Raw genomic sequence first — 22,590 nt, forward strand, 5'->3', positions numbered from 1 at the left:
GTTACAATTTAATTAATAAGGCTTAAAAGTAAGCAGTATATAATTAAGGTAGACTTTTTTAAGGTTGCAGTCTCTGACGCGCGTGAGGGCTAGGGGAGCGTGTTTGTGCCACTATTTACGTGTTAGTGTAGCCTTAGAGCTTGCCCTATACTACAACAACCTTAGACAACCTTATTATAGCAAAAGATAACAGTCCCTTGTATAGGGAGATAGCACAGAGCCTTTAGTAGGGGGAAAAGGATAGTTACTTATAACTGTAATTATCTCTTAGGCTCTATAATTAAAGCTTTGCAACTCTAGAAGAACTAGCTACGTTATAAGGTTGTTTTTAGTAAATTAAATAACCTTACATGCTATATTAAAAGTAAGGGGGACCCTACTACTCTAAAAGCTTTAACAGTTATGTTATAACTTTTAGTAAAAAGTTAAGAAGTACAAGCAGCTTTAATTAAACTGTAACTTAATTATATTAACCCCTGCTGTCAGGTGAAGCAAACAAAAGTATATAATAAGTAAGACGTAACTTGTCTAGAAAGCCTGAGTCGAATCGTACTACTTCCTGATGGAAACGCTGCCCAAGACAAGGTGGACCAGCAAGCTCCAAAACTCCAAAGACTGTACGGATTCTCCACCAAGTTGACCATTCCGCAAGGAGTATCTACACAGGAATAATCGGGAGAAGGAAAATATGATTTGACCTTGCCCTCCAGTAATCTCATTAACAGATTAAGTGGATTGTTACTCGACCATCTTCTAATGGTATGGCTGGACCAGCTTAGAGATTCTCATTCTCGCTGTGGAGACTTTGGATTCCTTGATAAGAGAGACATCGGCCACTACTTTGAAGGATAAGCTATATTCTAATTCTAGTGGATTCCCTTTTACCCCGGAGACTATTCTTGGAACGCTTTCAAGGACCGAACTCGAAAGTCAAAGCCAATAGACATGATTGAAGAAACCTCCAAACACCTACCTATACTACCTACAATGTCTCCAAAGCTACCGAGCCACCTTAAGTGCTACCACGCCTACACCGGCTTCCCAAGAGCTCCAGGTGTCCCTCCTGCAACTCCCGCACCGGGTCCTGCGCTAACCACCAACTATCACTCCCCTAATCTGCCTCCTCATCGTACATCGCCTCGAGCATAAACGGACTACTCCTCCTTATCCCCGGCCCCTTCAACACCAACACAACCGGCACAATACTCAACGCGGCGCCAATAAACCCCAGCAAACTTCCAGCCCATCCATACCCCAGATTATTGAACAAAGAGAACGAGGCAAGTGGCAGGAACGCACCGAAGGAATTCCGACCAAGCGAGGCGGCGGAGAGCGCGGAGGCTGCGTATTTCTCGTAAGCGTCCGTCAGGTAATTCACTACGCCCATGTAGATGGAATAGATCCCTACACCAACGATACACACACCAATTGTAGGCACAATCCAATGGATATCGGGCCGTGAGCTCCATCCGTACATGAACAGCCCGCCGGTGAAGAGGATTGAGCCAGGAATACTGGTGTACAGCCGGCCTTCTGGGATGGGTTTCCCGGGTCTCTCGGTATTCTTGGAGGCAGTGCGGACATACAGCCAGTCTTGTATGGGGTTAATAAATGTTCCGATTGCGGCGCCAGCAGTGATGGCGAGTTGAACCAGGCCAGTTTGAAAGGTGGTAAAGCCGTAATTAGTGCCGAAGGTCTGGACGACTGATGAGAAGAACAGGAATAGGATGCCCCAGGCGAAGCTTATCCAGAGGGTGAAGAATGTGACGACTGGTTCGGTGAGGAGCATCTTTGTGGGCCGCATGAATGAAATTTTGAGAAGAGAGGCAACAGACGCGCGGTTTAGTTCGGGTGCGGCATAGATGGTTCGACCGGTATCTTGTCGTAGTTTTTTGGCCCGTTTCGTGAGGATGACATCGCCGCGGGTTTCTTTGAGGATGAGATAGAAGATTGGGATGAGGGCGGCATTATAGATTATTTGGATGTAGTAGATCCTAGAAAGCATCAGGTTTGAACGACTCGACACAAGGATATCCTTACCATCTCCAGGGTGCCTCGAGGCCCCTAGTGGGTTCGTGGATTTGGACAATGGCGCTGCCGACAAATGGCCCAAGAGCAATGCCAGCTACACTAGTGAATCCGAAGAGAGACATGGGAAGACTTCGAGCTTTATCGCCGCGCTAGATGTCGCTAATACTTCCACCAACGATGTTGATTGAAACGGATGACGCTCCACCGCCAAAAAATCTGGTGACTACTACTGTCGCAAAATTGTCTGCAAAGGCTGAGCCAAATAGGAACAATTCAAAAACAATATACGCGGCCTACGTTTTTGTTAAACCCCGAATTTCATACGGGCACGGAGGAGTACATACGAAGTAACCCGGCATACGCCCGGTGTTCTCAGTTAGTGGCACGAAGACGAGTGGGAATAGCGCAGCCCCAACATTCCAGCTGCAAGTTGCCCAATAGAGATTCGGGAACGGCTCATTCTGGACATTGAATCGAGCTGCCATGTAATTGTTCCCTGCCCCATATGAACCAGCTGGAAGACCTGTCAAAATTGATATGAAGCACACAGTTACTGTGAGAATCCACCTGTACGTAATGGACCAATTGAACCTGCCGTTCCGAGTCAGTCCGCTGAAGCACGAAATAAGCTGCTTGTGTTCATACGGATTGTCTGGATCATTGGGGCCCTTCCAGGTATGGATTTCTACTTCCTTCTCTTCTCCATCAATGACTACTCGCTTTATGAGGGCTAGATGGGGACCTGGGGCTGTACACCCGCCACGGGAAGTCGAAATAGATCCCCATGAATCTTTGGGATTTTCTGAGAGAATAGTCAATCTACTGGATGCGAGGCGAAATTCGGTAGCACTCAGGCACTGACGCACCTTTCTCCTCATTCAAAGACGGAGATGACATGATGTGTTTTGAATTCTAAAGTGCCAATTGAGTAACAGAAGACTAGGGTGAAGAAAGGTGTGCCAAAAGACCGTGAAAAGCAAAATAGGTAGAGAAATCACCCCGCTTTAATGAAGGAAAAATGCGTACAGTTACAAATTGGGCATTACATAGCATGTGATCGCAGTAAGCATGGAACCTTTCTGGAAGTAAAGCAACATGACGTTGGTTTGACGGAAAGTGACCGTTGAACCACCACCAGCCCTCCAGCCAGGATGAAGCTACACGAGGCTAACCTTGGAAAGCGAAATTTAATCTAGAGCATCGGATCTTGACGGATGGTCCTCTTGGATGGCAATAATAGCGACCGTGGATCATTTGCCTTTGCCGAAGCTCCATTATGACTCCGCATCGATGCTTCCTTGCTGGGAAAAGGAGGAAAGATTTTTGTGGGGTTCGAAATCTGGTGAGTTTGACCTACTGTGAAGCATTGAGAAAATGTTTCGTACAAGGTGTGCAAGCGCTCAATTTAGGAGACAGAAAATTGTGGATGCTTCGCTAGGAATTATGAGTTTGCCAGAGACCGCATCGTTGTTAAAGCTAGGAAAGGGGCAGTTGCACGTGAAACTAAACCTCTAGATCGCAATACAATTCTCGGTATCGCGAATGCTTGATCACTACTCGCTTTTGGACCCTGGTAAGAGTTTCCCGGAAGAATAGTCGATAATCTTCTTATCTCAAAGTGGAGTTGATGCCCCTGGGCCAATTGTCGATCTCCCGTTTGTTGAGTGCACTGCATTTCACGGCTCTAGCTCCTCGAACATACCGTCATAGATCTTGAACAGTTTGTGTAAGAGATAGATCGCGATACGATGCGAACACAGATAATGGACCATTTGCCATCTAGCAACCGAGATGGAAACTGTCGATGAAGCCCAAATGTTCGGGTCAGGCGAAGAGGAGCCTCAGGAGGGTTCCCCGCATTCATTCCATCACAACTCCTGAGCTAGAATGGGGGGGTGGTATCAGTGAAGGGATTCAGCCGAGCCCTGTGAGTAGTTAGAAGCCATTAGCAGGGTGGAAACATGCATCACGATGAGTTGTGGTAAAAGATGATAGACGATAGATCCGATTGAGAAACTGACTTTCAAACTTCTCACGATTACTAAGCTGCCATATTGAAACCACACTCGCGGCTGCACAACTGTGCTAGGAACGATATTATCCTGTCAGAAAAAATTATCTAAAAGCTTCCAACTTTATTTTGAAAGAAATGGATATCGTGGTATTGCCGTATTTTCGATGACAAGGAATTACACGATTACTGGAGGTAACAGGGGATTTAAATAGAGAACGTCGATGTAGATAGTACATAAGTATGCATAGTCCCAAGGTCATTCGAATGGAGGTTGCTGATGTCCTCTAAAACTTCGAATATCCTTAAAGGTGCCACAAACGATTTTGACTGGCTCATATTCACTCGCTGAAGACAACTCGCCAGTGGTCTCAAAGCATTACGAAAATCTCAGATAGCAGCCCCTGCTGTTCACACATTTCCTTCCACAACCCATCTTTCGTTCGTTCCAATCGCTCTGCCATACTACTCACCACAGTTACCCAAGCGCATAGTGTCCAGATTGTGAGTAACTGTCTCCCCTTCCCCGCTGTTTCACAGACCCCTTATGGACTTGTATAGAGATATCAGGACACCATGCGATTGCCTCTCGCCGTTCCACAGGCCCTCGCTATATAAAACTAGAGGCCAATCGATCGCAACACAGCGTGGAAGTATGCAGGTTCAGCACTTGTTGTGTGTTCTTGCTAAGTAAGTACGAAGATAGCTAGAGAGAGTTTCTCGTCCGCCGAAAATTTTGAGCGAACCCAGAGGGCCTTTGCAGATGACGTCCTATGAGCTATTAAAGGGGCGAAAGTCTACCGTCGAGAATTAAATAGGGTACAAGTGACAGCGGGGTGCCTGAGCGTTGTCTTGACATGTTTGATTACCTCATGAAGGCCGCAGCCAAGGGAACCGTCGCCACTACATACATAGTTATATTCCAGGATTGTAAGCCGAGTGATTCACTGGAGAATGAATGGCAGGGTCGTGCTGTTCGCTTAACAGCTTCGCCGCAGAGTGGTCAAACTAGTTGAGATTGAATGTTGAAGTGAAATCCAACTAGATATGGTGCCCATGTTGCTCAATTGTGAGAGGTCAAGAGTTTCGATTGCAGGGAGCTGGAGTAGTGGAAGAAAGCCCTTCAAAAAGGGTTGAGGTTCTGTGGGTACCGTGCAGAGGCCTGTCCACTGAGGCTCGACCGCAGTTCTGACACATCAGGCAGAGGTAGTTGCCAGGTGGAGCAAGTCTAAGGAAGCCAGTCGAACGAGATGAATATGATATCTAGAACAAGATATCGCAGATAGGTACATTAAGATATACACCGAAGTATAGTGAAATTCAAATCATTCATCTCTATGTTGACAATCCAATTATGCATCGAAATTAAAGGTAGTGGGACCGCAATGACCGACCGAGTGAAGAGCTCAAAGGCTCATGAGCCGCCTTAATCCGGATTATTTTGCGGTCCTGGCCCTAGCTAGTAGTTCCTAGTTCGAGATTCGACATTTCAACCTAAGACTCAAGCTCTGGGTATTGAACTAGTGTGTAGAGTGCTGGATTGTACCAGGGAGGAGCAGGACGTGTGCACCCTAGGTCACGACGATATCTTTGAACAAGTATTGAGCAGGAGCTGCTCTGAGGGATTCGTTGGCATGAGATAGGCTTGAAATATCAGTGCAAGCCATCTTGAAAGAATAGCCCCCAGCAGTTCCACCGGCAGGTCGGATAAGACTGCCATTGAGCTAGGTAGGTCGCAAGTTCTTTAGGTGTCTGGAATTGCACTGAATTGCCTCCTAACAATATGATAGGCCATCCCAAATGTCTGTCGCGAGGCACGAGGGACACAGAGAAAGCAGTGGAGGAGCATTGTGGGCGTGGCGTAGCTGGATGAATGTTTGACCGACGGCTTGGCTGCCCGGAGTGTCGGAGCTTTGACGATGATGTCGAGATTTTGAGCGCTGCTGATCAATTCAATTCACGCGGCGACACTCGCTCCTCAGTCCCGACACTGCACTCCTCTCCATCCACTCCGACGTCACCTGCATTACCTCCCGCTACTAATTAGGTGCATTGCATTTCCTGAAGGGCGACACGGGCGCCTGCAGTACTCCTTCCTCGAAATAGCGCCGCCATCACTCCCGAGGCAAGTGCTACCAACGCCGCAAGATGCTTCATGGACAAAACCTGCCATGGCGCGTCGCCCTTCGCCATGTATCGCGATCAGCAACCCGGATCCCCGTAATCCGAGTGCCAACTTCCTTCCTTCCGTCGCAATGTTCAGCGTCCAACTTATCAGTATACTCTCGGCGATACCCTTCACCGCCCGCCGCGCTCTTTGCCTCCCGCAATTTCTCCACCTCATTAAGCAGACAGAAAGAGAAGAACCCAAAATCATCCCCAGATCCACAAGAAGAAGTCAAGGAAGAGAGCGATGAGGAACGATCCGAGCGACCCGAGACTCAAGAAGAGGCAGAGGACCTCGACGCCAAATCGAAGACACCTGACCCGATACCTTCCTCAAAGTCAGGTGAAGCGCGGGGTAGCGCAGGAGCAGATGGGGCTTCAGGATCTGGGGTTGAGGTATCGAGCAAGAAACGGAAACCAGAACGCTCACTTGTAAAACCGCTAATTCCAGAAGTGTACCCGCAGGTCATGGCTATCCCAATCGGTAAGCGGCCACTTTTTCCGGGCTTCTACAAAGCTATCACGATACGCAATAAGGAGGTCGGACAGGCAATTGCGGACATGGTGAAACGAGGACAGCCATACATCGGTGCCTTCTTACTTAAGGACGATGATGCAGATAAGGATGTCATTGATAACCCGAACGAAGTCTACGATGTAGGTACGTTTTGTCAGGTCACCAGTGCGTTTCCTGTAGGGCTCGATGGTGATTTTGCCATGACATGCGTTTTGTACCCTCACCGCAGGATCAAGATGACCGGTCTCAAGCCTCCGACTCCAGACAAACCCGAGGAAACTCAAAAGGTGGATGAATTATTGGTATCTGAGATCGCAGAGGGGGAGTCAGCTAAACAAGAGTTAGAAGGACAAGAGTCAAAGGGCGACGTTGTGGCTAGCTTCGAGGAGAGCAGTGCGGATGCCCACAAGCCACCGCATTATTACGATGCCACCTCCTTCCTCAGAGACCGCAAAGTCAGCATCGCGGACGTCGAGAACATGGTTGAAGAACCATTCGACATGAAGAATAACAAAGTTATCCCTGCCCTCGTCAGCGAGATCGTCAACACCTTCAAAGCTGTCGCTCTCCTCAACCCGCTCTTCCGCGATCACATCTCCACATTCTCAGTACAAACCACGATGAACGTCGGGGAGGATCCGGTCAGGTTAGCTGACTTCGCTGCTGCGGTTGCGCAGGCGGACTCCCATGAGCTGCAGGAAGCACTCGAGGCAATGAATATAGAGACGCGGCTAAGCAAGGCCCTACTTGTCCTTAAGAAAGAACTTATGAACGCGGAGCTCCAGTCGAAAATTGTTAAGGATGTCGAAACTAAGATACACAAGAAGCAACGCGAATACTGGTTAATGGAGCAGATGAAGGGCATCAAGCGCGAACTTGGTATTGAATCCGACGGCAAGGATAAGCTCATCGAAAAGTTTAACGACAAAGCGAGCAAGCTTGCTATGCCGGAGGCAGTGAAGAAAGTCTTTGAAGAAGAGATGAGCAAGCTCGCACACCTCGAGCCGGCCGCATCGGAATTCAATGTCACGCGTAATTACCTCGATTGGCTCACGCAGCTTCCTTGGGGGCAGCAGAGCGCGGAGAATTTCGGTATTCAACACGCACGGGAAGTTCTCGACGAAGATCACTACGGCCTTAAGGACGTCAAAGACCGCATCTTGGAATTCATCGCTGTCGGCAAACTCCGCGGAACGGTCGAAGGCAAGATCCTCTGCATGGTCGGACCCCCTGGTGTAGGTAAGACTTCTATCGGGAAGTCAGTCGCTCGAGCTTTGAACCGACAATACTACCGCTTCAGTGTCGGTGGTCTGTCCGATGTTGCTGAGATCAAGGGTCATCGGAGGACGTATGTCGGCGCTCTTCCCGGTCGCATTATTCAGGCTCTCAAGAAATGCCAAACCGAAAACCCGCTCATCTTGATTGATGAAGTGGATAAGATAGGTCGAGGCCATAACGGTGATCCCTCTTCGGCGTTACTCGAGCTACTTGACCCAGAGCAAAATAACAGCTTCTTGGATCACTACATGGATGTCCCGGTCGATCTCTCCAAAGTCCTCTTCGTCTGTACAGCGAATATGACCGACACTATCCCGCGCCCCCTGCTCGATAGAATGGAGATGATCGAGCTCTCCGGCTACGTCGCCGATGAGAAGATGGCGATTGCAGAACGCTACCTCGGTCCCGCCGCCAAGGAGATTAGCGGTTTAAAGGACGTCGATGTTACGCTTGAAAAAGAGGCCATAATCGAACTCATCAACAAGTACTGCCGCGAATCCGGTGTCCGAAATCTGAAGAAACAGATCGAAAAAGTCTACCGCAAATCCGCCCTCAAAATCGTGACTGAGCTCGGCGAAGAGGCCCTATCTGAATCGCAAGCCCTGACTGACGAAGGCAAAGCCGCGCAACAAGAATCCGAAAAAGATGACACCGATGTCAGAGAAACCCCCGAGAACATCGAAAAGGAGACCACGAAAATCCCGCGCGTCGCCCTCAAAGTCCCAGACTCGGTTCACGTCTCCATCAACAAGGACAATCTAAAAGACTACGTTGGCCCACCAATCTTCACTTCCGACCGCCTCTACGACACGACCCCCCCCGGCGTCGCCATGGGATTGGCCTGGACCTCCATGGGCGGTGCAGCACTGTATGTCGAATCTATCCTCGAAAACGTGCTCTCGGCCACATCATCCCCAGGCCTCGAACGCACCGGCTCCCTCAAATCCGTCATGAAAGAATCCGCAACCGTCGCGTACTCCTTCGCTAAAGGTCTCGTCGCGCGCGACTTCCCCAAGAACCGCTTCTTTGAGCATGCGCGGATACATTTGCACTGTCCGGAGGGCGCAGTACCGAAGGATGGACCAAGCGCCGGCATCACAATGGCGACGAGCATGTTGTCGTTGGCGCTGGGCCGCAAACTCGAGCCTACGATTGCCATGACGGGCGAGTTGACGGTCACAGGCAAGGTGCTGAGGATTGGGGGATTGAGAGAGAAGACCGTAGCGGCGAGACGGGCGGGCGCGAAGATGGTTATTTTTCCCCAGGATAATATGAGTGATTGGCTGGAGTTGCCGGAGGTATGTCCCTGTTTCTGTTCTCTTTGTCTTTCGCATTCACTTTGATGGTGGATTGGGGGTTTATGGAGAATTGTGCTAACTATAGTGTTCTAGAACATCAAGGAAGGCATCCAAGGGAAACCCGTGTCCTGGTACGCCGAGGTCTTCGACCTCGTCTTTCCGGACCTAGATCGCGATACCGCGAATAAGGTTTGGGAGAAGGAGCTTAAATCGAAGAAGGCGGAGAAGAAGACAAAAAAGGAGAAGGTCAAGGAGGAAAAGGAGGAGGAAGAGGAGAGCGGGGATGAGGATTGAGAAGGGAGGGAAAGGGAATGAGGGAATGGTTAGAGTTGGGAGAAGAAAGTAGGGAGTGTGAATAGATCTGTACATTATTGCATTGTATAGTGCATTTCCTGGAGTACAGGCGGGCCTACGGGTCTGAATGCATATAGTCCTAAGGGGCTTCATGGTCGTAGTTGGGATCTCTTCTCTGATAGAATACGAATAGACTGTGCTCATGTGTATCATGTAGATGGTTTGCTCAAGAGTTGTATTTTATAACAACAGCATTAGCTATCATTGTGCTACCCTTTCATGGTTTGCGCTGATCAGCAAAGCACTAGGTAGGCATTATCCTGTCCAGCTGGCTCGCTAAGGACGGTCGGATCCTGAACACTTGCTCAAGAAGCTTGAAAACCTCTTCGCTTGCATTTCAAAGTAGTCTTGCATCTTAGTTTCCCTTGCTGAAGTTTCTCTGAAGGGTGGAGGGTTTGATAATAGGATAGAGTAAGGAAGAGGGGCTCGTACGCTTAAAATGTGCGGAGGGGAAAGAGAGTTCTACCGTGCACCCTTGGCTAACCACTAACATACAGAGAGAGATACTCAACATCCACTCGCTGGGCTTTTTGAATAGTCCACCACCTCAGTTATCATTACCGTCATCTCTTGTACCTTCAAAGGCTTCCCACAAACCCCCTAACCCGCTAGCAAATGAAGGGTATGTACATGCAGCTTCGAAACGTGACTAGACATTTTCAAATGTACCTACCCCTCTCCACCTCTCCTAGGTGACAGGGATGCGAATCGGCAGACATGCAGCCACACGATAAACTCAGCACAGATAGATTAATAACGGTGCAAAGGCTGGGGCGGGAACGAGAATATTTGCTTTTGCCGCCCGCGTGAGTCCGCGTGAGTCCGCGTGCTGATGCTTACATCCAGGGTGCGAAGCTAACCGGACGGAGTGACGGGCTGACATGGTCTGGTAGAGCGGAGATGGGGTGTGAGATGTGGGATGTCAGCGTAGGGTGTTGAGCTGGGGTAACGTTAGTGGAAGGGTGTGTCCCGGATTTGTGTGGACTGGATAGGAGAGCCCAATTGCTAGATTGCAATTGTGGGCAGATAATCAATCATTGTTCCAATTCCATCAAGAATCAGAGACGTGACGACGATGGTGTCGTGCAGCGCGGTGCGATTCTTATTTTCTGTCGCCGAAACCGGTGTGTGCAGCGGGAATCATGAGGTTGGTATTGGTGGGGCAAGCAGAGCGCATGCGCATGAACGAACGGTATTGACGTGTCAATGGGCATCGCAATGTTAAAGTTCTACTATGCATGGGAGAGGACAGCGCAGAGAGGGGAGAGCGAATGGGAGGGGAGAGGATGGGAGGGCGGAAGAAGGCTGAGCATAGCGGGAGTACGGAGGCTGGAGCAGAGCGTTGGTGGATTGGATTGCTTCACTTTTTGGGCACAAAGAGGTTGGGAGCGGAGGGGATGAGAGGGCGGAGGGCAGACCGTACTCAATTGCGTTTGAGACAGTTGTCCGAGATATCAAGACTTATCAAGAAAAGACAAGTCTTTCTTCCAAGACATGCACCAGTCGAAACAGCTACCTCGCACAACTGCACAGTAACTTCGTAACTGCAACACATCCCGATCTTACCCTCGGCATGCAGAATGTCGTAGCAGCAGGAGCACCACACGAGCCCCTTCTGTCGGAACCCCTCTGACCTCTTAATATCGCGCGTCTGGGCGTCGTGCATGGGCGCTAACGCCGAGTGCAAATGCGCTGAGAGCTCAGGGCGCGGGATCCGGTTCCGCTGCTGCACCTGTGTCCGCGAAGGGTTTGATGGGCGGAGCAAGTGACGAAGGGTTGGAGTTGGCGCTGGGGACTTGAAATGCAAAACGGAGTACCTCGTACATAGCCGGAAGTACTGCATTTGCACTTGCTGTGGGTAAGAGGTGCAGCGTTGGAGAGGGGTTGGTAGCCAGGCTAATGTGAGGTGGGAGGGGAGGGTTAGTTTCATATCAGGAGAGCAGCTCTAGTTCCGGAGTGCGGACGTGAGAGAAGAGTCGTGGGAAGTTGTGGGGGAATGGTGAGGGCAAATTGGGGATTGGAGGCTGGGAAAGTTCTTCTCGGAGGCTGAATTTTGCATCGCGGACATGGAAGCATATTTGTGCGACCTTTCACCGGAGAGTGGCTGCCAGGTCGGGTCCGAAGCGTATCCAATCAGAACATGGGTTGAATTGTGCTGTGATTGAGTCGTCTTTTACTCTACTTTTCTTTCTCAACGCTTGGGCCGTGAGGGCTGCACGACCGGCAGTCCTGTCCAATCTGTGCGCGTGGGCCTTGACCGCTTCACTGGGAGCGCAGCAGTAGCCGGCTGCAGAAAACTGAAGTTAGCACTGTGACTCCTCTCCTTCTCCCTCTGTGTACCGATCTCTTCCTTCGCTGTCCGTCTCTGCGTAACTCTGGCCAGTGTTCACGTCCTCGAGTCCTGAGGTTGCAAAGCGCTGGGAAGTTGCTAAGCCGGATTGTTGTCTGGCCGTGTTCAACAGCAGCTACAATCCCTGATTGGCTGCGTTTGCCAACCCAGCCTCATCTCACCATCATATGCATCATTGTTTGACCCGACCACTCCTACCTTGACTCCACACCCAGCTCGCTGTCGCCCTCCCCAGCGCCGCCCGGAATCTCTGCTTCCAGCCTGACCACGCCCTGCCAGAGCCTCATCCGGAATATCCTTTCCCATTGCTATTCTGAGGCACTGGGGTTTCCTATTTTTTCGCCAGGCGCCAACCCTCCCGCTTGGGCTGCAATCTCATTAGGACAGGGCCCGGCCCGGACTTTGAAGGAAAGGGATTTTTAGAAGCAGAGTGCCTCCATGCCAGCGACGGATCTGGAATACAAGACATGAACTAGACTGGATGGATGCAGCAAGCCCAAGTTACACACGACGTCTACACGGCATGAAGTCGGCACCTCCACGGCCCACGAGTCCAGAATTCACCAAGTCGCAGAGGCAGAGGCAAGGCGGGCGACCTCGATAGATCGCTCGCTTTTCCTCTCTCCACATTTAATCGGTCGATAGCGTAGGAAGGCTGAGGCTGAGGAGCCTCCGGGGAGAAAAAGACAAAAGGGGTCCTGAGTGTCTAGTACCCTGTTCCGCGTCCCTGTGGACAGTGCGCACTTCGCTGTGTGACGGATCATGCCACAGCTACTCGCCCCAGACCTCGGCGAGTCGTCGAGGAGTAGAAGTAGACAGCGAGCGCGGACCGAGGCGAACGAACATCGTAGCATGTGGGATCGGCTAAGTCTGCAAAAAATTGGTAGTTGGTTGAAGAGGGATGAGGAGGAGCCGCCTCCAGGTGCATTGGGCGAGAAGCATGGCCGGCAGACAGACGATGAGAATAAGGAGAATGGACGGCCACATTCGAGTGGAGAGCATGGGCATGGACTTGGGCGGCCATCGGGGTTGCTGGGGAGGAGGAGTAGCAGGAGAGTCGTTCCTGGACTGCCCAGACCGCTGACGTTCAAGAGGATGAACTCCGAGAAGAGGGAGAAGCTGCTTCCCGTGCCGATAGACCCCGAGCAGAGGCGAGCCGCGTCAGTGGACCGAAGAGGATCGAATGCCCTCGCGCTGAAGCGGACGCTGTCGCCACCAACCATAAACGTACCTTCGAGTTCCGCGCCTGATGTTCTAAGTCTACACACAAGTGAGAAGGAGCAGAAGCCAACAATTGGGGGAGGGGAGGGCTCCAATATACCAGCGGGTGCGAGGCAGGTGGATTACCGCATGGAAGAGAGTATAGACTACTTGACTGCTGGAGAGCCACCCCCACTCTCCCTCGCAGGGGACTCCTTCTACGAAAATGGCTCCCAACGCTCCTCGTCTGACATTGACGAGCTGTTGCTGCAGGAGGAACTAGAGGCGAAATGGATACTGAACCTCAGCATGCATTTCCGCGACATGTCCGACCGAGAAAAGTTCTTCATCACGTATGCGGAAGAGCCGAACAAGTGGAGGAGAGTCACAGTGTCCTGTGACTACCGCGAGATCACCCCCGATTCTCTCGAAGCCGATCTAAAGAGCCTTCACTACCAACGAGACAAATGTTCGAGGATATATGAGGCCATCCGCGACTCACTCCCTGATATCCAGTTTTACGACACCGTCACCAATCTCAAGCTCCAAACCGCAGATGGACGTCTCCATGTACATGTTACCGAGGATGTCAATGAAATCATTCCATATCCGCCATTGTCCGCCCTTGACCATCTTGATTGCAAGAAATTTAAGGAGAACGCTGTCAGCTTCGATTCCCATATCTCAGGGTTTGTATATAAGGTTTCTGTGCAGAACAAGGTATATATCAAGAAGGAGATTCCAGGTCCAGATGCTGTCGAGGAGTTTCTCTACGAGATCAATGCCCTGTATAACTTGAGAGACTCAAAGTCGGTCATCAAGTTTGAAGGCATCATTGTTGATGACAAGAGTGGACTCATCAAAGGTCTGCTGATCAGCTACGCGGAACAAGGTGCTCTTGTGGACCTCATCTACGACGACAAGGGCACAGACCGACTGCTATGGGAACGACGTGAGAAGTGGGCACGACAGATTGTGGAAGGTCTGTCAGAAATTCACGAGGCTGGGTTTGTGCAAGGCGACTTCACGCTGTCAAACATCGTTATTGATCACAATGACGATGCCAAGATCATTGACATCAATCGCCGTGGCTGTCCTGTTGGTTGGGAACCGCCTGAGCTTGCGAGGCTCATTGAGAGCGGCCAACGGATATCTATCTACATTGGGGTCAAGTCTGATATCTTCCAGCTCGGTATGGTGCTTTGGGCCCTCGCAAACCAACAAGATGAACCGGAGCGCGAAGAACGCCCAATCGCCCGATCATTCTCAAGGTCAGATACTGTTCCTGCATATTTCCGCGATATTGTGACAGCATGTCTCAGCGACTCTCCACGAGAAAGGCCAGCGGCGAAGGACATGCTAAGGCAATTCCCTGATCCATCGACTGAGCGCACCCGACTCATGACAGAATCACGACAAAGCGTCTCAACCCACCGATCCGACAAGGAATATATCGACCCCGCAACCGCAGTCGATTTAGATGATATCACAAAGCACCGCCAGCGGTCTCGCTCATCCTTTTCTAATGTCAACATGCCATCTACTGAATACATTGGCTCAAGCGGGTCTTACATTCTCCCCAATGCCACCCGTGGCCGCTCTCCTGGCCTCCGCAGTCCGAGCCGTAACCGACGGTCTTCCTGCTCGCCCTACCCCGCTCCTCGGTCAATAATGTCTCTCGATGACAGCGAACTCGAAAACGAACTTGCGAGTCTACCTGCTAGTCGCGAAACCAGATGGGAACAAGTTTATGTCGACGGTGACACCAGGCTTGTGCAGAGAGGTAGTCTTGGCATCGAAGCGCATGATTTCGCGACCCAGGAACCGAAGGATGTCTGTATCACAACGCCGCCAGGAGAACTCGAGAACTCGTTGGTGGGAAGTAAGAAGAGCGACGATACCCCCCTAAGTCTGTCTACAGTTGCGGAATTGCAGCCGCCTCAGTCACAGCCGCTACCAATGAATAATACGAACGAGGGAGGAGCAACGAGTGAAGGGGAGAAATTGGGCCATCATAGACATCCGTCGAGCAAAGCATCGTTCTCCGACCGCGTCCATAACCTAGTTCAATCCGACGACACTAAAATGACGAACACGCTCGCAGATCTGGAAAACGAAATCGCTATGGATGCAAGTGTGGCGAGTAGTCTTGCACCCAGTCGCGTTGGAACGGGATTCTCGATTGAGGGGCTGCCACTTGGGTATGGCTCGCCGCTGCATCAAGACTCTGGGTTCGACGAACCGCAACGCGTGAGCTACGAAGCAGAGCGCATACGACAGAGTTTGGAAAATAAGATGACTGAGCTGAATCCCACGAACGGGGCGGACGAAGGTGGTGGAAGGGTTGAAGGAAGGTTATGGGATGAGAAAGACGGTACGTTGATCGGTGAGGGGGTTCGCGCCAGCGAGCTAGTTATCACACCTGACATTTCGGGTGGAGTGGAGACACAGAGGAATGATGTCGTCGACCTTCAAGAAGAAGAGAGGAGGTTGGAAGAGAAAACGAGCAATACCACGATTCGTCCCCCGAGTATCATGATCCCGGAATTCCATCATGCGGTTCCGAAGGCGGTAGATACAAGTCCGAGGATCAGTGAAGAGCGTTCGACGGGCCAGGATGAGAGAAATCAGGGTCTCAGGGAGCAAGCACAGTGTCACGCAACCCCTCGAAGTGTCTTAAATACAACGACAAGCAAGTGAAGGCATGGGATGAATAAGAGCTAAAGGTGAAGAAGGTTGTGTGGTGCTATTCTTCAACTTTCCAGTCTGGTCTGTCAGTCCGACGGCCTATTATCATTACATCACCCACTATTACAGTTTTTATTACAGTTTTAACTCTTTTAGTTATTCAGAATCAGTTGACGGTCAGTTTTTCATTCTGTTCTGTGTATGTGTTGGGTTGGATTGGGTTGGGTCTTTCTCAGTCAGAAGCATTGTAAGATTTTCTTGGAGACGGGATGTTACAATCGAGGTGCGAGCCTCGCATTCACTGTGCGCGTGTGTTCGGTTTGGTTTGGTTTGGGAGGTTTGGATACCAGGATACCATTAACTTACATTAGTCATTCATCTCTTCTTCTGAAGTTTATGGTCTTTCGTTGCTCATCATTCCCTGTTCTCATGCCAAAGCTAGAAGCCGCTGGTTCTGCTTTGCTTCCTCCTTTCTTCCACATCTCCCTACCCCAATCCAGCATCCCTTTGTAGCACAATACTAAAGCATGTTAAAATCCCTATACCCAGTATCCGATCCCAACCGCATTCTCTCTCTTGTCCCTCTACCTCTCCCTCTCTCTCTATTCCTCCCTCTATTCTTCTCCTCACAAAGACCGGGTCGTATACAAATTCACCTCCTAAACCCCAATATATCCCGGTTCCCGCCCTGCGTTCCTCCACTCATCATGTATTTCCCGCTCTCCCTACCCATGTCCTTATTCCCACTTGGAAGGGTGTATATCCCATTTTCATCACCATCATCCCTGTCTTCATGGCTAGCTTCTTTCGTTGCCAGAGATACGAGGGCATTTCCTGCCTTCACTGCCAGTGGTGTTGACAGCGGCATATTACGACCATTTGAATCTAACATGCCTAAGGCAATATCACCTTCACCATTACCGCCGCCATGATCTCCTAGTCGCGTTGCCCGCGCACGGCGAAGCCGACGCCGGTAAGTAGTGTATGCGATGTAGGTTCCCATACTGCCGAGGATTGTGGGGCCGGCGATTATGATGATGACGAAGAAGGGTGGGGAGACCATTTTTGTGTACGTGTGTGTGCAGGGGGTGCAGGGTGGGTTTGTTGGTGCAGGTTTGCGGATTTGCGGTTGATGTCTGGCGGAGTGGGATTTAGCAAGGGATGCGGATTGTCGGATTGCTCGGGTAGGGGGAGACGAATACCTGGCTGGGGAGCCTGTAGAGAAGGCTTGGTGTGGGTCGAATATGAGGGATAGTTGTAATACCTCTGTAAGTGAGCCTGTGCGCCCACACCAATACTCGTGGCAAAAACCTGAAGTGTTGCATTAGTGAAGCCCTCTCGTTTGTCTCTGCCCTCCACCACCGCCAGTCCCCTTCACCGTCCACCCTATCACTCCCAGACCGCTCCAAAATGAACCAAAACATTATTATTTTCATGCCTTTCTAAAGTACTTAACGTTCGACTGCTTCCGCTCTCGGCATCTGGTCAATTCAGTTGGATAGAGAAGAGAAGATTAGCATGACCCCTGCACTAATATGAAATACCTCCTTGAAGAAGTAACCATTTTCCTACAAAAAGGGCAAGTGTTCGAGCAGGAATTGTTATTTTTAGTCCTCTGGGCGTTGTTTACGATCCTGAGGCTGCGGGGAGTCTGCGAACAACCGTCCTGAAGGTACTCGAACAGCTAGGGGCAAGATTAAATCAGGTACAGCATCTCCAAGGCGTTTAGGGCCTCAGCATAAATCTTTAGATGAATTCATTTTCTCTCACTTTTAATGCATACCGCAACTAGGGAAAATAGATCGTAGAAGACTCTGCTCAAATGACTATGTTGAAAAACATCCACACACTCGCGCCCAAAATTAGCGTCACAGCACAGCTCTTCTCAAAGGGTGAGGCCCCGTAAACACAAGCTAGGTTGTCCTGGCTCAAGTAAGGCTGCTCGGGAGTGTACGCAAGAAGGAAAGGTGTCTGACGAAGGACTAGCTCCAATATAGGGCTAAGAGAACGTTAATTGGACCCGAAAATTTTAAACTGGAACTTTTCTTTGGAGAGAAAATAGTAGCATTGAGGTCGAGAAAATATATCAAGAGGCTGAATGATGTGCAAGATCTTCGGGAATGCTGCATAAAAAAGAAACCGTCTCAAACAAACAGGGGCGGTTTAGGAGAGAGACATCATCTTATTAATCTTCTACCTTCTTCTAGCTAAACCTTTAATACATAACTTATACCCTAATTATTATGTAGTAACATGCTGTAGAAGTGAAGGCTGCTGTGCCACCAGAAGTGTGGCTTGATATGGCCCATGCGCCGATCCCAACATTAGTCTCTATTCCGCATCATCGGAACAGTGTGCGTCACCAACCAACCTCAAAGCAGCCTCCCACTGTCATCCTCATCATCCACGTCTCCTCCTCCATGGCAAACTATTCTCCACTCGAAGGTTACTCATAATGCCGCCTTTCCTACGTCGAAAACGTCTGCGTTCTACCTCCCCGACCGCTGTACCTTACCCAAAACGCGCCGCTCGCAATCCCCCGCGGCGCCCGAAAGAATCTGTTTTCCAGTCCCTGGACGCAGCACCGAAGCTATCAAGAACTTTGTCACAGACGCAGGCACTTCTAAGAGGCAATGACGATAGTAGCGAGCTTAGCGACCCGGAAAGCAGCGAAGAGGAGTTTGAGGATGTCGTGATAGATAGTACAAAGGCATCAGAATTTCATAGAAAAGGAAAACAGCAAGCAAAAGATGCTAATTCCGACAATGAGACCGAGGATGAGTGGGAGGATGCCTTGAGAGTTCATCACCATACCCGCCTCGAAAATGAGCCCGTCCCGGAAGTCTCCGGCGATCTTGAGCTCACTCTGAATCCCGCCTCGGCGCCTGTAGCCTTCTCTTCGACAGCAAACGGCAAGAAGGGTCCCTCAAAAATTGAGCGCCAAGTACGAGCAGTCACACATTGCATCCACGTTCAGTTTCTTATGTTTCACAACCTAATACGCAACTCGTGGGTCCAAGATCCATGGACGCAGAAGATACTTGTGGAAAATATGACTTCGGGATGCTGGAGAGAGATCAATCTATATTGGAGGGATGTAGGGATAACAGATGGCCCAAAGCGAATTGTGCAGGTTTCTTGGACCAAGAAGAAGGCTGGTGTTGATACAAACAATAGAAAGTGGGTGGACGGTGGGAAGGATGGTGTCCAGGTGTATACAAATACAGAGGCAAAGAACAACTCTTCAAAGGGAAAGGGCAAGGAAACAAGAATTCGTGACTGGGGCGCCACATCCGATCGAATTGAGCCGAACGCGCCAAATCTATCGGCAGGCGACCCACTCCTTCGACTTCTCAAATATCTTTCGGCGTATTGGAAATCCAAATTCAAGATCACTGCACCCTCGTTACGAAAGCGTGGATACCTCTCTCCCTCCACCCTTAAAGCAGAGATCGCGGCCTGGGGCGAAGATGCTTCCGACGCCGACACCTTTGGCGAGCGCATCGAGAACCTGGAAGCATTCCGTGACAAGGCTCGGAAGTGTGAAGGCAGCAGAGATGTCGGAGAGCAACTATTTACAGCTCTTCTGCGTGGTCTTGGCATCGAGGCTCGGATGGTAACGAGCCTTCAGCCTGTCGGCTTCGGATTCAGTCAAAGCGAGGAGGGCATGCCCAAAGACTTGGAGAAACTAAAAGTTAAAACAAAAGCGAAAGATTCCCAACCAGCCTCTTCTAAATCACGAGGGAAGAACGAGATGATCGGCTCGCACTACTCACCCATCGACCTCGAAAGCAGCGATCTCAGTAGCGTAATATCTATTTCTTCCGACTCCGATCTCGAACCCAAGGCTCTCAAGAAACCTTCCACATCCCGCAAATATAGCGATAGCCTGCGCCATGATCTGCGCTATCCAACATACTGGACAGAAGCCATCTCCCACCTCACCCACACCCCAATCGCCGTATCTCCCCTCCCACGCGCTCTGACGAGACTGCCCGCCATCGCAACACCATCACAGCCTGATGCACTCTTAAACTTCTACTCTCGCGGAACCGCGTCCGACCGAGTAAAAGCTGACAAAATTAAACAAGTCTTCGCGTATCTAATCGCCTTCTCCTCCGATGGCACCGCAAAAGAGGTGACAACGCGCTACCTCCCCAAACGCCAATGGCCTGGCAAAACTAAAGGCTTCCGTATGCCCGTCGAACAAATCCCCATCCGCGACAAACGGGGAAAGGTTCGGAAGTGGGAAGAATGGGACTGGTTCAAATCTGTGCTCCGGCCCTACGCTCGCGATATCGCGCATCGGCAACCCTGGGATGAGGTTGAAGACGAGGGCGATCTTGTCCCCGCTGCACCAGCCAAGCCAAAAGATATGGATGAGGAAGGCGGAAGGGAGACGCTTCAGGGGTACAAGAACTCTGCGGAGTATGTGCTAGAGAGACATATGAAGCGAGAGGAAGCACTAAAGCCTGGCGCGAAGGTTATCCGCCATTTCGCGATAGGGAAGGGGGAGAAAGAAAAGAAAGAGCCTGTGTACTTACGTAAGGACGTCGTGCTGTGTAAGACCGTGGAGTCTTGGCATAAAGAAGGACGAGCGGTTAAGGAAGGCGAACAACCACTCAAGTATGTGCCGATGCGTGCTGTCACTATTACAAGGAAACGCGAGATTGAGGAGCGCGAGCGGGAAGAAGGCGGAAAGGTTAAACAAGGCTTGTATTCCGAAGCGCAAACTGATTGGATCATCCCCGACCCCATCGTTGATGGAAAGATCCCTAGAAACTCATTCGGAAACATTGATGTTTACGTCCCGACCATGATACCTCAAGGCGCAGTCCACATTCCGCTCAAAGGTACGGCGCGAATATGCAAGAAACTTGGAGTCGACTTTGCCGAGGCTTGTACGGGTTTCGAGTTTGGGAAACAGCGCGCTGTCCCCGTTATCCGCGGTGTGGTAGTTGCAGAGGAGAACATGGATTTAGTGGTTGATGCGTGGGAGGCCGACGAGATAGAGAAGGCGAAGAAGGAATTGGAGAAGAGAGAGAAGCTGGTGTTAGGGTTGTGGAAGAAATTCTTCACTGGTTTGAGGATTGTGGAGAGGATGAAATCGGAGTATGGGGATGATGTTGAGTTGCCAGATAAGGATCCTGTGGGTACTACTGCCGCATCGAAGAAGTCGCACCAGGACAAGTTCCAGAATCTTGAGGGGTTTGAAGGCGGGTTCCTGCGCGACGAACCTGCTCGTGAGAGTCAAATGGGTGGATTCGAGCGAGAACACACCGAGAATCCTGACCGGGCAAGCCAGGAGCAAGAGCGCGATAACATAGCAGTCAGCTTCATCCCCTCGAGCCAGGAAGACCATGTCGTTCTCAATGGAGAGCTTACTATCGACCACGGCGACCATGAACATATTGAACGGACTAAAATGGCCACCAATAATGCATACCAAACGCCAATCTCTCTCCACTCGGTGCTCCAGAAGCCCGCTGACGCCGACCATGAGGGCGGTGAAGGCGACGTGAAGGTGAAGAGTCATTATTTTGTACAAGGAAGTGATGAGGAGACAGATTTGAGCCTAAAGAAGCCTGCCGTAAGAGGAACTGGGAGGAGACAGGGACGGGGAAGGGGACGGGGACGAGGACGAGGGCGAGGCAAGGGGAACATGAGAGGCTGATGAACTAGGCACTAGAAATGTATGTATAAGGAAGTGATGAATGATGAAAACTTTTGAATGAGGTTGAGACTCGTTGGTGACCGGTGAAGGGTACACAGCTTCGAACGAAGCGTAGTACTGTACAATTGGGCGATTTTGAGGCCTGTACGGGTGAGATTCTATCTACGTTCGTACGATAGGGAGGAGAGGTAGGTGTTACAACTCACGTGATCTGTATAAGTAGTATAATTTAATTAAAGTACGCTGTACTCTAGTTAAAACAACTAAGATTATAAGCCTCTAGAGACGCAAGATTTAACTATAAAATAACTAATTCTTCTTAGTAACAAGAGCAGAGAGATCTACTTATAACTCTAACAGCAGAGCTAGAGGCAGATTCCCTTGCCCTACTCCTCTAGGGACATTATATCCGCGGTATAAGCCTACACCTTTAATAGTGTACAACTGCCTTGCAATGTAGTCTTATTCTTTTCTTAGTAACTTAATTACGCTAAGGGCAACGCCTGTTTTAAGTCTAATAGCTATGTATTATTCTAGTTAATTATAAACTTAACGCTAGTGTTATAATTGTAGTTCTCTAGGAACTGCTGCGATTAATCTTTAGCCACAAACAGTGTAATATTGCGAGACAGGGCAGAGGACGCAGTGGAGAGGGCATTTAACTTCTACAGCTTATAAGGCTAACAGCAGAGAGATGTAAGCATCCTTGCAAAACTTTTACCTAATTAGAGCCTTAGAAGCCTACCTAAACGCTCCCTGCAAGCCTCCTGCTTACTAGAGCCCTCCTACTCCTCTAGAATCCCTATACAAACTTTCTAAAAGGGTAATACAATCTGTACTACGTACTGTACTTAGGGCATTATTAAACGTACAGTGCGGCTCACAGACTCGGTACGTTCGTGCTGAACACGTGACCGTTACTGTCACGATTGTGCACGAGTAAGGTTATAGAGCTTCACGGAGGTCTAGTTTAATTACTACGTGAGGTATCATGGTAGGTATAAGACGTTGTGTGAGGAACAG

General features: G+C 50.1%; 5 protein-coding genes across 5 annotated transcripts; 3 read left to right on the top strand and 2 right to left on the bottom strand.

Moving 5' to 3' along the window:
- Positions 1 to 1,000: 1,000 nt before the first annotated feature.
- BDR25DRAFT_381124 (MFS multidrug transporter-like protein) lies at positions 1,001 to 2,928 on the bottom strand (the record flags this gene model as incomplete). The annotated part of the gene is made up of 6 exons (XM_033697692.1): positions 1,001 to 1,994; positions 2,041 to 2,167; positions 2,198 to 2,324; positions 2,376 to 2,622; positions 2,677 to 2,743; positions 2,898 to 2,928. 6 exons carry the CDS (start codon positions 2,926 to 2,928, stop codon positions 1,112 to 1,114), a joined length of 1,482 nt encoding a protein of 493 aa, XP_033541366.1. The 3' UTR covers positions 1,001 to 1,111.
- Positions 2,929 to 6,011: 3,083 nt separating this feature from the next.
- BDR25DRAFT_271830 (ATP-dependent protease La) lies at positions 6,012 to 9,790 on the top strand. Its single transcript, XM_033687276.1, has 2 exons — positions 6,012 to 9,301; positions 9,395 to 9,790. The coding sequence occupies exons 1-2, from the start codon at positions 6,191 to 6,193 to the stop codon at positions 9,593 to 9,595; spliced, it is 3,312 nt and encodes a 1,103-aa protein (XP_033541367.1). The 5' UTR covers positions 6,012 to 6,190; the 3' UTR covers positions 9,596 to 9,790.
- Positions 9,625 to 12,474, bottom strand: BDR25DRAFT_361604 (uncharacterized protein; the record flags this gene model as incomplete). Its single annotated transcript, XM_033696453.1, has 18 exons — positions 9,625 to 9,662; positions 9,715 to 9,820; positions 9,901 to 9,931; positions 9,957 to 10,088; positions 10,129 to 10,201; positions 10,232 to 10,304; positions 10,339 to 10,490; positions 10,521 to 10,660; positions 10,730 to 10,884; positions 10,906 to 10,984; positions 11,020 to 11,077; positions 11,156 to 11,347; positions 11,388 to 11,551; positions 11,620 to 11,810; positions 11,874 to 11,942; positions 11,996 to 12,129; positions 12,167 to 12,372; positions 12,407 to 12,474. 18 exons carry the CDS (start codon positions 12,472 to 12,474, stop codon positions 9,625 to 9,627), a joined length of 2,061 nt encoding a protein of 686 aa, XP_033541368.1.
- A 293-nt stretch (positions 12,475 to 12,767) lies between these two features.
- On the top strand, positions 12,768 to 17,307 carry BDR25DRAFT_329196 (uncharacterized protein; the record flags this gene model as incomplete). Its single annotated transcript, XM_033692441.1, has 3 exons — positions 12,768 to 15,455; positions 15,486 to 15,786; positions 17,222 to 17,307. 3 exons carry the CDS (start codon positions 12,768 to 12,770, stop codon positions 17,305 to 17,307), a joined length of 3,075 nt encoding a protein of 1,024 aa, XP_033541369.1.
- A 952-nt stretch (positions 17,308 to 18,259) lies between these two features.
- BDR25DRAFT_296773 (Rad4-domain-containing protein) lies at positions 18,260 to 21,766 on the top strand. The gene has a single exon (XM_033688954.1). The coding sequence runs from the start codon at positions 18,349 to 18,351 to the stop codon at positions 21,565 to 21,567; it is 3,219 nt and encodes a 1,072-aa protein (XP_033541370.1). The 5' UTR covers positions 18,260 to 18,348; the 3' UTR covers positions 21,568 to 21,766.
- The last annotated feature ends 824 nt before the right edge of the window (positions 21,767 to 22,590 follow it).

This window comes from Lindgomyces ingoldianus (genome assembly GCF_010093535.1).
Source record: "Lindgomyces ingoldianus strain ATCC 200398 unplaced genomic scaffold BDR25scaffold_45, whole genome shotgun sequence".
NCBI classification, from domain to species: Eukaryota; Fungi; Ascomycota; class Dothideomycetes; order Pleosporales; family Lindgomycetaceae; genus Lindgomyces; species Lindgomyces ingoldianus.